General features: G+C 55.1%; 1 protein-coding gene across 5 annotated transcripts in view; it reads right to left on the reverse strand.

Moving 5' to 3' along the window:
• Nucleotides 1-701: 701 nt before the first annotated feature.
• The window catches only part of CARS2 (cysteinyl-tRNA synthetase 2, mitochondrial), a 72,738-nt gene continuing 59,488 nt past the window's right edge, over nt 702-13,951 (reverse strand). For 2 of the 5 annotated variants that reach the window (XM_054529227.2, XM_054529225.2), the window contains 6 exons: nt 10,381-10,447; nt 6,344-6,482; nt 5,257-5,380; nt 3,675-3,896; nt 1,639-1,845; nt 702-892 (listed from right to left, as the gene is read on the reverse strand). In XM_054529227.2, the coding sequence (XP_054385202.2) occupies nt 731-892; nt 1,639-1,845; nt 3,675-3,896; nt 5,257-5,380; nt 6,344-6,482; nt 10,381-10,447 (921 nt within the window). In that variant the 3' untranslated portion in view covers nt 702-730. Of the gene's footprint in view, nt 898-1,638; nt 1,846-3,674; nt 3,897-5,256; nt 5,381-6,343; nt 6,483-10,380; nt 10,448-13,951 lie in introns of all 5 variants that reach the window. The other 3 variants (XM_024231042.3, XM_054529226.2, XM_024231043.3) reach the window with 3 other exon arrangements.

The following is a 13,951-nucleotide window of genomic DNA, read 5'->3' on the forward strand; positions in this document are numbered from 1 at the left end:
CTGAGTCACTGACAACTGTGGCGCTGGACTTACCACAGAAAGGCGAGATCAGGGGCAAGGCGGGTGCTTCAGAAGGCCACCGGTCCTGTAACCCAGGCAGCCTGCCGTGCGCTGGCCGCCACCTCTCGCTCAGGAATCCTGTCTGTCACACCTCGCCAGCTGGCTTTCAGCCTGGCTGCCCTGACTCCTCCGGAACCAACCTTTCCCTGGCCCAGCTTGACCCCATCACTGCTCTGCACAGACCATGGCCACCAAGACGGCCTGCGGCTGTCAGGATGTTAACTGCAGTGGGACTGCAGACGGGTTCTCAGCTGCATTTTTTCTATGGTGAATACGTTACTTTTGTACCCAGAGAAAAAACATAAGATTGCGTTCTTGCTGGGGGACGGTGTCCCGGGGTTAGCATTGCCTGGCGTCCCACCTCTGCTTCAGACTGTGCTGCTGTGTGGCCCACCCACCTCACCCATCCCCAGCCCCTCCCTCAGGAGGTAACAGGCTGCATCCTGCTGCCTCCCAGGGTCCCTGCTCGTCTGTTCCTGTGTTTGTTCCCTGGGCACAGGGCCAGCAGGTCTCACGCACAGGCTCATGTGCTGCCGGATGCTACTGAATGTCTGACACCACTTCACTCAATCAACGGTGAGTCTGTAGCCACAGAACGCAGTGAGTGTTTAGGCTCAGTGACTAACAGACGCCAGTGGGACACTGTTGGTTGCCTTACTTTAATGCTGACCTAGCAGCCCCGACAGGAAGCTTTAACATAAAGCCTTGACTGTGAGGAGCATGGGTGCGTCTTGTCGTGAGCAGGTTCGTGGCTGTGCTCCATCCTCAGCCCGCTGATTTTTGTTTTTTTGTCCTTTGATCCAGCAGTTCCCACGTGGATGTTGTACTGCTTCTGTCCTGGAGAAGAAGAGTGAGGTCCAACTCTGAACAGACACCACATCACGTGGCACAGGGGGCTGATGGGCGTAATCAGGTTCAGAGTGCCTGTTCCCTCACCGGCCTGTCCCAAAAATCTTGCCGGGTGCTTAGAAAGGGCCCCGCTACCTCCAGCAGAAGGCCAGGAGCTGTGCGGCACCTGCAGGAGGTGGCGGGGGCCGAGCAGGACCCACGTCCCCGTGCTCAGCGTCCCCTCCAGCCAACTTGGCCCCTCCCTCATGCCCTCCCACCTCATTTTTCATGGGGGGGGCAGTTTCTCTACTCAGAAAGAAGCACAGGCCAGGCGCGGTGCCTCACGCCTGTAATCCCAGCACCTTGGGAGGCTGAGGCAGGAGGATCACTGGAGGTCGGCAGTTTGAGACTAGCCTGACCCACATGGAGAAAACCCGTCTCTACTAAAAATAAAAAATCAGCCGAGCGTGGGAGTGCATGCCTGTAATCCCAGCTACTCAGGAGGCTGAGGCAGGAGAATCCCTTGAACCTGGGAGACAGGCAGACGTTGTGGTGAGCCGAGATCACGCCATTGCACTCCAGCCTGGGTGACAAGAGTGAAACTCCGTCTCAAAAAAAAAAGCATGGTCACGGGGGATGTCTGGGCCTCTGACGGCCCCACGTCTGTGTGACACCTACCTGTTTGAGACCAGGTAGGTCTCATCCACTCGGCTCCTGGGGTGATGTCCCTGACCTGGGTGCGGCACTCACCTTGATGTTGATGCCGTGGGCAGTCAGGCCCCGGCGCAGGGTGTCGCATGCCTCCAGCAGGGGCTGCCTTTCTAGGAGCTGCTGCCGCCGGGCGTCCCCCGTGGCCTCGGGCATGGCCAGCACAAACTGCCGGACCTTCTGCCGGAACCGCACCAGCTCGTCCACCACACCATGCAAGGTAGCCTCGCTGCCGTCTCCTGAAACGCACTGAAGCCAGCAGGGCACGGTTACATCCCCTGCAGACTGTGGATGCCTCCCTCCCCACCCCATGGTTGGGCTCTGGGCCGAGACCCACCCAGCCCAGCTGGGCCTCTTTCTGGGTCTGGCAGGGATGGGTACAGCCCGCAAGCGCTGGGCTCTGGGCAAATCTCCACTCTCAACTCTGAGCATCTGTCGTTCAAGCAAGGCTGCGTGATGCTCACTTAGGAGTTGGAAGAAAGGGCTGGGGGCTGCACCCCACTCCGCCCTGAACACAAGCGCTCCCTGGGTTCCAGACCCCACGCAATTGTGGCCGAGGTATCAAGCAACCTGAGGATGAGGCTGAGGGGCAGCGACTGAGTGCTTGCACACGCGTGTTTCGGCAAATGGTCTGAGATTCACAGCCTCAGGTGCTGAGGACGGGATTTGCGCAGAAGGCCTCGCGCTGTCCTCCCACTGAGAATAGATCCTGGGACAGTGTGGAAGGGGCAGCTGTACCTATTTGTTAAATCCATGTGTGTAAAATAAGAAACAGACACATTTTTCCTTGGTGTCAAACTACTTAAACCTCATACACCCCTCAGTTATTGCTTCCACAATAAAAGACAATTTTTGTTATTACAAAAATGAGTCCAGAGTGGGCTCAGACATTGGGCCTTGTGGCTGGAGGAAGGTGAATGAGAGATCTTTGACAAGGGCTAGGCAGAGCTTGGCCAGATCCCACTTTTCTTACTCAAAACAGACTCTGGGAAGCCACCCCTAAAAATGAACATGTACATTGCAAAAACTTGGTCATCTCACACCAGTCGACTTTTATGTGATTGGCAACAGATGCCGGACTGCCGGAAAGGGGAGCTAAGTCTACCAGGTGATTAACAGGTATACAAATGAGCCAAACTTGGAAAAGACACTATAGTTCTCTGTTGAGAGCCAGTGAGATGTGTTTGGCCTGGAGCCAGGCCTCCAGCACACCTGCTTGGGCCCCTGTCCCAAGCAGCGGGACCCTCGGGGTGCCGGGCAGCTGGTCTAGAGTGGCATCCCCCGTCCAGGCAGCAGCAGCTGAGCCACACCCCAAAAGAGCCAGAGTGCCTTGTGCTGAGAATTCTACAAGGGTGTGCAAAGAATGACAGGGATGTTCAGGGACACAGCGCCAGCTCCAAGGGGCCTCCGTCAGCCACATACAAAGTGATGGTGGGGGACTTTAAGAATAAGGCAGGAAACCTCAAATCTGTATTGATACAATAAACGAGTTCCAGGTGAGCCTGGTAAGGAAGGGGACATTTTCATAGGATCCAAGTCTCTTTGCAAAAATGCTCTTGAGTTACAAGGGAAGAGAAGGAATGTGGAGAAGCCTGGCAGCGTCCACCTTCACTGCACAGCCAGGGTGAGCCTTGCTGGGAAGGTGCAGGTGACTCGTGCTTGTCGGGGAGCCCGTCCTGTCCGTATGAAACATGCGCCAGGCAAGGGGGCTCAGGCCGCCAACTTGCCCTCAAATGGGTCAGGAAAAAATGTTCTCTTACTGTGCCTGTGACTTCTGCACATTCTGAGAGTCTTTCAACATAAACGTGTGTGCAGAGCTGGCGACACTGTTGCTGAGATGGACTCATCTCTGGTTCTGCGCACAAGAGTTTGCCAACTGCAGATGTAGAACTGTGCAATTCCAATTAATAAGTATTGGCTCTGAGTGTGTTTATTTTTCCAGGAAAGTAACATGTTTTTAAACAGGTAAATACATTAGTGTGGCATCATAATGATCTATTCCAAGTTAAAAGGGTAAAGGTTATTGTCCCAACCTGGAGAAAATTCCAGAATTAAGCATTTAAAATAATAGGACCTACCTGTTGATTTGCCAGAGAAATTCCAACAGTTTCAAAAAACTGTTCAAAGTAAGAGATGATGGCACCAAACACAGCAGGACTTCTCGGCCCTCCGGGTTCCTGTAAGAGATCATGCCGCGGAAGCTCCTTAAAAGCAGTCTTGATGGCAGTGGGCAAACCGAATTCAATGTCAAAAGACAAAGGCTTCAGCAGGTCACTTCGGTCTGGCCTTTCTCCTGGCTTCTATGGAGGGAGGACACAGCTCTGGCATCGGCTACCTCACTGCAGACCATACAACTATAGGTGCATGAGGACTCTCTTGTGCCTCAGTTTACCCATCAGTCATGTGGGTGGTGACTAGCTCATCAGGCTTTGCGGGTGAAGCATGACTGTAGAGTATGGCAGGTGGTGCATGGTAGGTGGAGGCTGAGTGGGCACTGGGCTGGGTTTCTGAGAAAACGAGGAAATCCTGGTACGTGGCTCACGTCAGTCACCAAGCACAGAGACCCTTGTGTGACACTAGCCTTAGTTTGCAGGTGCCCCAGAATTGCAAAGGTTGGGAAGGAAAAGCGCAGGACAAAAGCCAGCCTCTTTACTTGTCCCCGCCCCTTGCCACAAGAGGCCCCTGTTGCCCTAGAGCTGGGCCAGCCTGGTAGTGCCAGCAGCAGCTGCAGTGAAGGCAGGAGGCTGCAGACGGGCTGAGGAGGAGGAGCTCCCGTGCAGGAGCAGCCTGGCTGCTGGACCTGCCCCAGCCCGGCCTGGCTGCCTTCAGTGCGGGGCAGCCTGTTCCTGCACCCAGCTGTGACTCAAGTGCCTGCTCCCCTCAGAGGCGAGCCCTACGCGTCTGCAGTATTTGGACCGAAGGCACCCGGCAAGGGCACATGGCACCCTGCCCCACCTGCTGGTGCTCTGAAACCCAACACTGCACGCAGCCAGGGATGGAGCCCTCCACAGAGATGCTCAACTAACAGAGCACGTGGCCAGAACCCACAGGTGTTTCCAGAGGTGGGAGAGGCACGAACAGCCTAGGCTTCCCGGGTCATGAAAGGTCACAGGGCTCCCGACGCAGCGCCTCCCAGGGCCTGGCAGGGAGACCCTCAGAAGTGCAGGAACCAAAGCCTGCCGCCACCTTCACGGTCTTTGTCCCACCTGCCAAACACTTTCAGTGACCCACGAATCCAGGCTCAGACCCCTGGGTGCTTGGTGTGGTCATCACACTGGGGTGCAGATTGCATTACAGTGCATTGGGGTAAATGGGTCTTTCCTTAAAAAGTTCCCCACAAAAGCTCTCTGGGAAGGTGCCACGAATGCAGTGGGGACATGAGATATGTCCCCTGAGGATCAAGCACACAGAATTTCTTAGCCTCAGGGGCTCCTGAGAGCTTGTTCCCCAGGTGGCCCTGAGGCCCAGGAGGGTCAAGCCCCAGGCTGGATGCCATCCCGTGTGTCAGTGGCAGACTCAGGTTCCATGAGTCCCTCCACAGAAGCTGTGGGAGGCGAAATCAGCAGAGATGCCACCCAGCCGACGTGAGAAAAATCCACCAGAGGACCCGACCCATGCCCCCAGCAGCGGGACCGCGAGGCCACCTGCTCGTTGAGCTACCTTCGGGGACGCCCTGAGCTGTCCATTCCCGTGGTGTGCAAGGCCCAGGATAGCATCAACCACCCTGGGTGTGTCAAAGTCATCTGCCAAGGCCGCCTTCACGGCCCTCTTGGTGCTGGAGAGCCTGAGGGAAGAGGAGAGAACAGTCGCAGCAGAGGGAGCTCCACTCTCCCCAGGAGGCCCCCACGCCAGTCCTTCCCCAGGGAGAGACGCTGGGGGCTCTAATTTGGGGACTCTCTCTAGGTCATATTCCCAAAGACTTGTGAGTTCCTGAGTAGCAGAAAATTATGTAACATCAACTGCAAACTGTCATGTTACCCCAAGAAAAAGTCCCAGAGCAGAGGTCACATGTGACACTGTATTTTAACACACAAGACACATGTGGGCATTTTCATGATGGTTTTAAAAATCAATAGATATTGAGGGGAGTGGCAAGGAAGACTCGGTGGGGGAGAGACGGCGCGGCCAACCACTCACAAAGAGGTTGGGGAGGCCCAGCCCGGGGCTCCTGGATCTCAGCCTCCTGTGGCCACTGGCTGCCTGCCCTGCTGAAGCGGCAGGGGTGGGTTATCACCAAGACCATACGGAAGACTCTGCACGCCGGGATGAATGTGCAGCGCTGCCCAGGACACCCATGCGTGGGGAGTGGAGGCGATGCTGTGGGCCCAGGCCTGTGTGTTTCATAGCTTTTGGCTCCTCACAGTCAGGAATGGGAGGGATGAGCAGCTCCGCTCCTCGCACAGGGAAGCCGAGCCCAAAGCCACTCTGAGCAGGGGGCTCAGAGCCCGAGGGCCCCAGGCACACTTCCTGCCCAGCGCTGTCTCCCTGGTACATCTCGGGAGCCCCTGACCCCACACCTCCTGTCCAGCCCCCAGTCTCCTGTGGCCTCTGGGGAGCCCCTGACCCCACACCTGCACCTCCTGCCCAGCACCCTGTCTCCTGGGGCCTCTCTGGGAAGTCCCTGACCCCAAACCTCCTGTCCAGTGCCCTGTCTCCTGGGGGCCCCTCTTCACCTTCAGGAGCCCACCAGCAGCACCCAGCAGGCCGCAGGAGGGGCGCCACGCCGGGTGCCAGGCGGGCCTCTTACCTCTCCCACAGCATCGCTTCCCTGACGGAGCCGCAGGCCAGCTGCCCCTTCATGTAGGCACGTGCGTCCTCCAGGAAAGAGCCCAGTCCCAGGAGCAGCTGCTGAGCTTGGAGCATGGCGCTGTCACTGTAGTCGATGGCTGAGGAGGAAGAGATGGTCACTGAGGCGGTGCCCACCATGCTGTGCTCCTGCCCCTGCCCTGGTCCAGCAGAATCACAGTGTTCTCTGAGGGCACTGCCACCCAGGGACCACACGGAGAGCGGGACATGTGGCCCTCACTGCCCTCCAGTGACCGCGAGTCCCTAGGCCCACTGGGCACAGACCACAGGGTCTGTCCCAGCTCAGTGGCACCTGCCCTGGGAGAACAAGGTGGCGGTGGAGACATGCTCCCAGTGCTTCCAGCCAAGAGGTGCATTTCCACTGATGGATGGATGGAGGTATGGATGAATGGCTGGCTCTGAAAAGAAGGAGCCCCGCCCTGGATGGATGGAGGTGCGGATGAATGGCTGGCTCTGGAAAGAGGGAGCCCTGCCCTGGGGTCAGAGGCACCTCTAGTGAAGCCCCCCCACCCCGGGGAAAGTACCCGTGTGTGATGGGACAGCCCAAAGTGGGAGGGAGAAGCAGTCCCCAGACCTGGCTTTAGAGTCTGTGGATGTTTCTTAGGCCACCTGGATGAGGAGCCCAAAGTGGAAGGGAGGAGCAGTCCCCAAACCTGGCTTTAGAGTCTTAGGGTGTTTCTTAGGCCACCTGGATGAGGGGCCAGTGTTTCTGTTTACATCTGTTCATTTCTTGTGGTTTCTAGTCTACTGCATTCTGATGGGTAAGACAACAGGAGTGAATCGCTTTGCAATGATCACATATCCTTGGATATCAGCAGAGCCAGCCACACATTTCTAGATCCTTCTCGTGCCTACTCTGTTTCCTAGGCTGTCTGAGTCCACAGTCCATGCTTTTGAGGAGTGCTGCTTCAAACAGCTCTTTGAAAACCACAAGAATAAAAAGAGCCTATCTGGACACATATGCTGAAAATTACATCTCAACATGCCTAGAAGTCCTGACTTCAAAACGAGAATTCCAAAATCAGACATGGCTTCAAGCTGGAAGCAACACAGTGAAAACCTCCCCCAGGGCTAATATCTTACTTAACATTTTTCCTTTTTTTCCAAATTCACTTTCAGTTTTTGCTTTGAATAGCTTGATAGAAAAGAGAAAAAGCCAGAAACCCACAAAGCGATCTGACAAAATTTAAAGATAATATTCGGGGACTGATAGAGTTGATGCATGGGAGGCTGTTAGAATAAGATTACCATTAATGATACAGCAAGATGAGGCATCCAGATGGGGAGGGGCAGACAGATGCCCAGCATGGAGACGCCCTCTGCCTCAAGGTCAAGGACAGCTGCATTTCTCCAATGAGGATTCTGCTCTACAGATGGGAGACGCTTCTCCAAAGTGTCAGTGCAACACAGACTGCACGGGATGCCGCCACCGTCCCCTTCCATCTTCCCAAAGGTGAAGAAAGCATGTCTGGGAAGATCCTGAACTCCCACACCATTCGTGGACAGAAGCTCAGACAGCAAGAGACGGCCCAGCTCCTCATGGCCACCTCCGGCCTCGGGGGGGTGGGGCAGTCGTGTCCACTGTGGGGATCCACGTCCTGACTAACCTTGTGTTCCTAGAAATCCCTCACCGGCAGATCGGTGCCTGCTGAATCCCACCCAAAATTCCCACTGGGAATGTGTTCCTGAAAGAGCTGCCCAGGCTTCAGAAAGCCTCTTTTCAGACCAAACTTTGTATTCAAAGCTCAAAAAGAACTGCACACAATTAGGACAGTCATACAAGGTGCTGCCCCTAATCCTGCCACAATCTGCGAGAAGGGGGGCAGAGGCTTCCGAGGGCAAAGAGCCCCTGGGAAGGGATCCGCAGGGAACAGCTTTGAAAGGACCACAGCCCCCAGCCACGAGGGGAGCAAGCATGAGCCGGGGAGAGAGCTCTGCGCTTGCACACGGGATTCATCTCCACTGCCTCTGCCCGTTTCCAGCAACACAGAGCCAGGCAGAAACAGTTTCTCCAGCCCATTCACCTCCCCAACTCTTCCTCTCATGGCATGGCTGGGCTGTTTTCATCGCGCGTAAGTGCACACCACACACAGATGCCTGCACGAGGCCAGGCGAGCTCAAGGCTGGCGATACTTCTTTTTCAAGCTCGTGCGCCTGTGAGCGCAGGTCCCCTGGGCCGGTGCACTGCAGTTCCACCCAGGGGAGAGGTTCAGACCACGTCTCAGAAAACCTGAGTTTGCAGTAGAAAGCCAACAACGTGGCGTCAGAGCCAGGATAAAGACATGGCCCAAGGTAGCCTTTCGGTGGTCAAAGGTGCAGATGTCTGTGTGCCCCACTCAAGCTGTCAGAGCTGCAGGCCGGGTGGGCCCTGTGCCAGGCCGCAGCCCGGGTGAAATTCTGCAGGCACAGCACAGGGGAGGGAGATGGATGGGACCAGCCCAGGGGCTCACCCAAACCCACCAAAGCTTTGTGTGTGACATAAAGTGTGCTGGCCAGATAGATTCACCGAATGGGGGAATGAGAATAAACTATGTTTCAGCTGCATGTCCCCACCCCCATCGTCTTCATTAAAAAGGTGAAATCATCAATTTGGAGCAAGAGAGCTACGTAGGAGGGACAAGAAGTGGGAGAGGGAGGTGGCATGACAACAGCAGCAGCCCAGGGCCTCAGCAGTGTCAACGGAGCAGAGGGGATACCAGAGGCCAGGACAGCAACCCTCGCTCACCAGGAAGGAACTGTCACCATCTCCAGAGGACACTGGCCCTGCTCCTGTAGCACTAGCCATACACTGGGACCTTACTGCCAGTTAGGCGGTCAAGCCAAGCAGGGCGGTACCGCTGTCCCCAGCCTTCACTCGCCACCAGGGATGCAGCTCTGGATAACAACTTTTTTTTTTCTTTTTTTGAGACAGGATCTTGCTCTGTTACCCAGGCTGGAGTGCAGTGGTGCGATCTCAGCTCACTGCACCACCGCCTCCTGGGTTGAAGTGATTCTCCTGCCTCAGCCTCCCGAGTAGCTGAGATTACAGGTGCATGCCACCAAGCCAATTTTTTGTATTTTTTTCAGATGGAGTCTTGCTCAGCTGCCCAGGCTAGAGAGCAGTGGCATGATCATGGCTCACTGCAGCCTCTGCCTCCCAGGTTCAAGCAATTCTCCTGCCTCACCCTCCTGAGTAGCTGGGATTACAGGCACACATCGCCATGCCTGGCTAATTTTTGTATTTTTAGGAGAGATGGGGTTTCACCATGCTGGCCAAACTGGTCTCGAACTCCTGACCTCAAGTGATTCACCTGCCTCAGCCTCCCAAAGTGTTGAGATCACAGGCGTGAGCCATCGTGCCAGGCCTTTTGTATTTTTTGTACAGATAAGATCTCACTATGTTGCCCAGGCAGGTCTCAAACTCCTGACTCAAAACATCTGCCAGCCTAGGCCTCCCAAAGTGCTGGGATCATACACGTGAGCCACCATGCCAGGCCAGTGCCAGACAACTCCTGGCCAAGAGCCTAGCCCGGGGCAGCAGGCAACTGTGCAGCATGGGAGGGACCGTCGTCACCCATCCAGGAGACCTCGCTCTGCTACACACTGTTCGGGGAAGTGCTGTCCCTGGGCAGGACAGGCAGGGTCACGTTTGAGGGCTCCCATGTTCAGGGGCCGTGCCAGGCTGGCCCCTTCCAATCTCCCAGTTCACACAGCAGGAAGCTAAGGTGCTGCGGGTTCACGATTTGTCCAGACCCACAGAGAAGGAGTGGAGAGGACTCGAGCTTGACGAGGAAGCCCATATCCACTACGGGCTGAGGCCGGACTGGCACTGGGAGCCCTCGTCCTCTGGGTTCGCTCTCAACCCGAACCGTAAGGCGCAAAGCAGCCTCACTCACAAGGTTCTGCTTATTCTCTGGCCTGCATTTTGCTGTTCTCAGTCCTGTCAGAATGACTGTCTCCAAGCTGGGGAGGAGTCCACTCCATGTGTGCTCAGCTCACCTGAGCGGTAGCTGCTCCGCAGGCAGAAGAACCGGAAGACATCAGGAGAAAAGGTCTTCAGAAAGTCCTGGTAAAGCGAGAGACAGGCAGTCACGAGGCTTTGCTTTTACACTTCACACTGTTCAGAGAATATGTTACTTACTATAATTACATAAGTTATCTCTACCTATCAAGAAATCAGGAATCTTGATGAAAATGAGCCCTCCAAACTCACAATTACCACCTGTTTCCTGGTGATTTCCTCACTGAACTTTCCACATTTGATGTCAGTATTCGTGGAAAGAGCAAGAAGAGAAAGCCGGTTTGCCCTGAAAATCTGCACCTGCACAGGCTCCAGGAGGAGTGTGTCCTGTGCTCAGCCTGGGCTCTCTTTCTACACGACAGGGACGTGGGACGGACAGCATGGAGCAATGCTGTGCTCAGGAAGAGACCAGGTAGGTGGCGGGAGGCACACCAGCTCTGGCTGCCTGCGGGCCCCCAGGAGAAGCTTGCAGTTAACGTCAGACCCGGCTGACCTCCCCGGCTCAGCCCAGCCAAGGGGCAACAGCATCACTCATCCTATTTGGCGGCACAGTTCTCATAAACACTGGGCTAAAGCATGCGCTAAGTCTGTCTCTTGAAGACTAAACCACCCAGCTTCTGATTAAACGTAAGTAAAACTCAGAACCCAACCGGTATCCTCCTATAGATCATTTAGAAAACGTTTGTCCAGAAAGAAGTGGAGCTTTCTACATGAGGAAGCTTAGGAGAGGCATTAGAGGCACTGCAAAAGCAGTGCAGCCCTCAGCAAAACCTCCTGTGGGGCGCTCAGGGTTCAGCTCTGGCAGCTACTTTTAAGAGATGGGATGAGATGAGTGGGGGAGAGAAGGAAGAGGGCTCTGCCCAGCTTGGGCTTCCACCGTGGCCCCAAGAAAGCAAGCCGAGCTCCGGCTGCACCCCTGGCCAGGGACGCGCTCCGACAGGAGCCCGAGTGGCTCCTTGCCTGGATCTGCAGCACATGGTGGTAGCTCTGACCAAAGCCCCCTTTCCAGCCACCACCTCAGAAGACAGAACTGGCTCACCCCATGCCTGTCCTCTGCGCAGGAAGCTGTCACCGACCTTGCTGGAGTGAGGACTGCGTTTCCGTCTCCCTCGGGTAAACCTCATCCCCTCTTCTCTAGGCTGATGGGCAGCAACACAAGCCCACAGCACAGGGGCTGACACCAACCCGCAGTCTGCACCCGCTCCTCAGAGCTCAGACACTCACTTCCTCTGCAGGGTGGTCGTGGCAGCACAGAGCTGCCAGGGAGAGTGAGCCGGAAACGGCGGAGTCCAGCTCAAAATACTGCATCACAACACATGGTATTTTATAAGGCATAAAAGACTGGTCTAAGGCCATGCTGCTCAACAGCCCTACTGAGAGCAAAACAAACACAACTGAAGAGCATCTTGGGGTAGAAGGGACTGTCCCTGCTGCAGGCTGCAGCGGCCTCGCCCACCGGGTAGGAAGGAGGGGGCTCCCTGGACTGCTGAGCTGGAAGGAGGAGGACACTGCTTCACCTGCCTCCGGGGCTCAGTCCCTTCAGAGGATGGAGCGGGTCTGGTCTGCCTTCCACCAGGAAGGAGCTCAGCCCCCACCCCACAACCCAACTCCTGTCTGCCTGTGCCTGAGGCAGTGAAGGGCATTCTCATGTGGGCTGGCATTAATCAGAAAGCTGCTGGGCCAATGTCCTAACACAGGGGTGCTCAACCTGGGGTCCACAGACCTCCTAGGGGCCTACAGAGAGAAGGCGGGAGGGCGGGGAGATCTGTGAACTGGGATGGTTACACAGTTATGTGTTTATTTCTGCCAGCCTTGCACTGAAGTGGGTATTTCCTTCGATGGTCAGTGCAGGCAGCAAACACATCGGGACGCACAGAGCCTGGCATGGTGGCCACAGCTGCCACAGGTGACCCCGCAGGGATGACATCACACGCCACAAATCACACGAGAGGACGGCAGCCATCAGACCCCACCCACGCTGAGCTAACCGCTGAGTCAAGCAGAGCCCCCGCTCCTCTACTTCAGTTATCATCCACGGCCTCTGGGATCCTATGTATTTTATGTATTTAAAGCAAATTGTAAGGCTGGGTCCACAGACTTCACCAGGCTGCCACAGGGGCCTGGGGTGGGGAGGGGGAGCTGGGGTGTGTGTGTGTGTGTGTTTGCGCACGTGCGTGCATGTGTGTGTGAAGAGCCCCTGTCCAATCCAACAGTAATTCATCAGTAATCACACTGGAATTCAATTTCCATCTGTCCATCTCCTGGGTGCTCCTTCCCAAATTGTGAAAAAAAGAATATGATTCCTGGGTCCTCTAATTCGCAACTCGCAGGCTCATTTGAGACCCTCCCTCACCCGAGGTGTGGTTCCAATTAACGCACACGCCCATGTCCTGCTCGTTTCAGTTCAGGTTGCGCCCTATTTAGGTCTCCACATTTCGGTGTGGAAACACCACTCACAAGCAGGCTCCACGCTCCCCACTTCATTCCAAAAAGGATTTCCCCTGGCTTTCTCTCAAAGGGGTTTTCCTCTCATTCAGAATGTAAACGCATGCAGAATTAGCCTCAGTGTGTTTTCACAAATCTAATAGTTCTCTGAAACTCCAACAACATTAAAGGCTTATCTTCCCTGTACTTGCGGGGGCGGGCGCTACTGCAGCGAGCTATAGTAGTTCTAACAGAAATCTGGAATCTAATCTTTCTAGAGCATTGAGTTTCTATGGACTAAAGGGGAAACATATTATAACTTCTTCATTACACAGTATTCTGACAATGATGTGAAAACTCTTGAATACTGTGGGTGCTCACGGACATTAATTTTTTAGCGTGTTCCTGCTCTGGGCCGGCTGACATCAGCAAGTTTCTATACTACTCCGGTTCCACCCTGCAACCTGCCACAGCTACCTGAGAGGCAAAATGTGGCGATGGCGGTGTAAGCTCGTGCTGGAACTCTCCAGGAGGTAAGCAATCTCCCAGAGCCCAGGCCGGAGGACCGGATCGGCCTTCAGGTGGGGACGGTAACAAGCCATGTGAGCCCCAGTGAGCTCACGAGGTAACAGGGTGCACACTCACAGGGAGCCCGCTGGGTTCACATGCCAGCTGCCGAGGGACTTCCTATGATGCCAGCACTGCACACACCCCTGGAGCCCCTGGGCAGAAGCAGGCACCAGAGCCTCTCTACTGGGCCAGGCCCTAGCTTGCTTTGAGAGGTATAATAACTAGAAAGCAGGTTTTAAACCATTATCTGAGCTCCAGGGTTGAGCTCTTTCTACATGGACTGTGGCCTCCATTACGCAGAAAGCACTGGATTTTCACCCAGGCTATTATAAAGATCTATCAATAGTCTCCAAGACAAAGAGGACTGGCGGGAAAAGGGTCTTATGCTAGAAACCAGGAATGTGGCAAGTATTTTTAAGATGTAGGGCAATAACATCTCCAAGGAACTATGGGCTGAGGGTAGGTGCGAGCTACCAAAAATATAAATGAAAAATCACCAGTAAATACATATAGACAAATCAACACAGCAAATAGACAAAGGCATAGAAATTTAAA

This window comes from Pongo abelii, chromosome 14 (genome assembly GCF_028885655.2).
Source record: "Pongo abelii isolate AG06213 chromosome 14, NHGRI_mPonAbe1-v2.0_pri, whole genome shotgun sequence".
NCBI lineage: Eukaryota > Metazoa > Chordata > Mammalia > Primates > Hominidae > Pongo > Pongo abelii.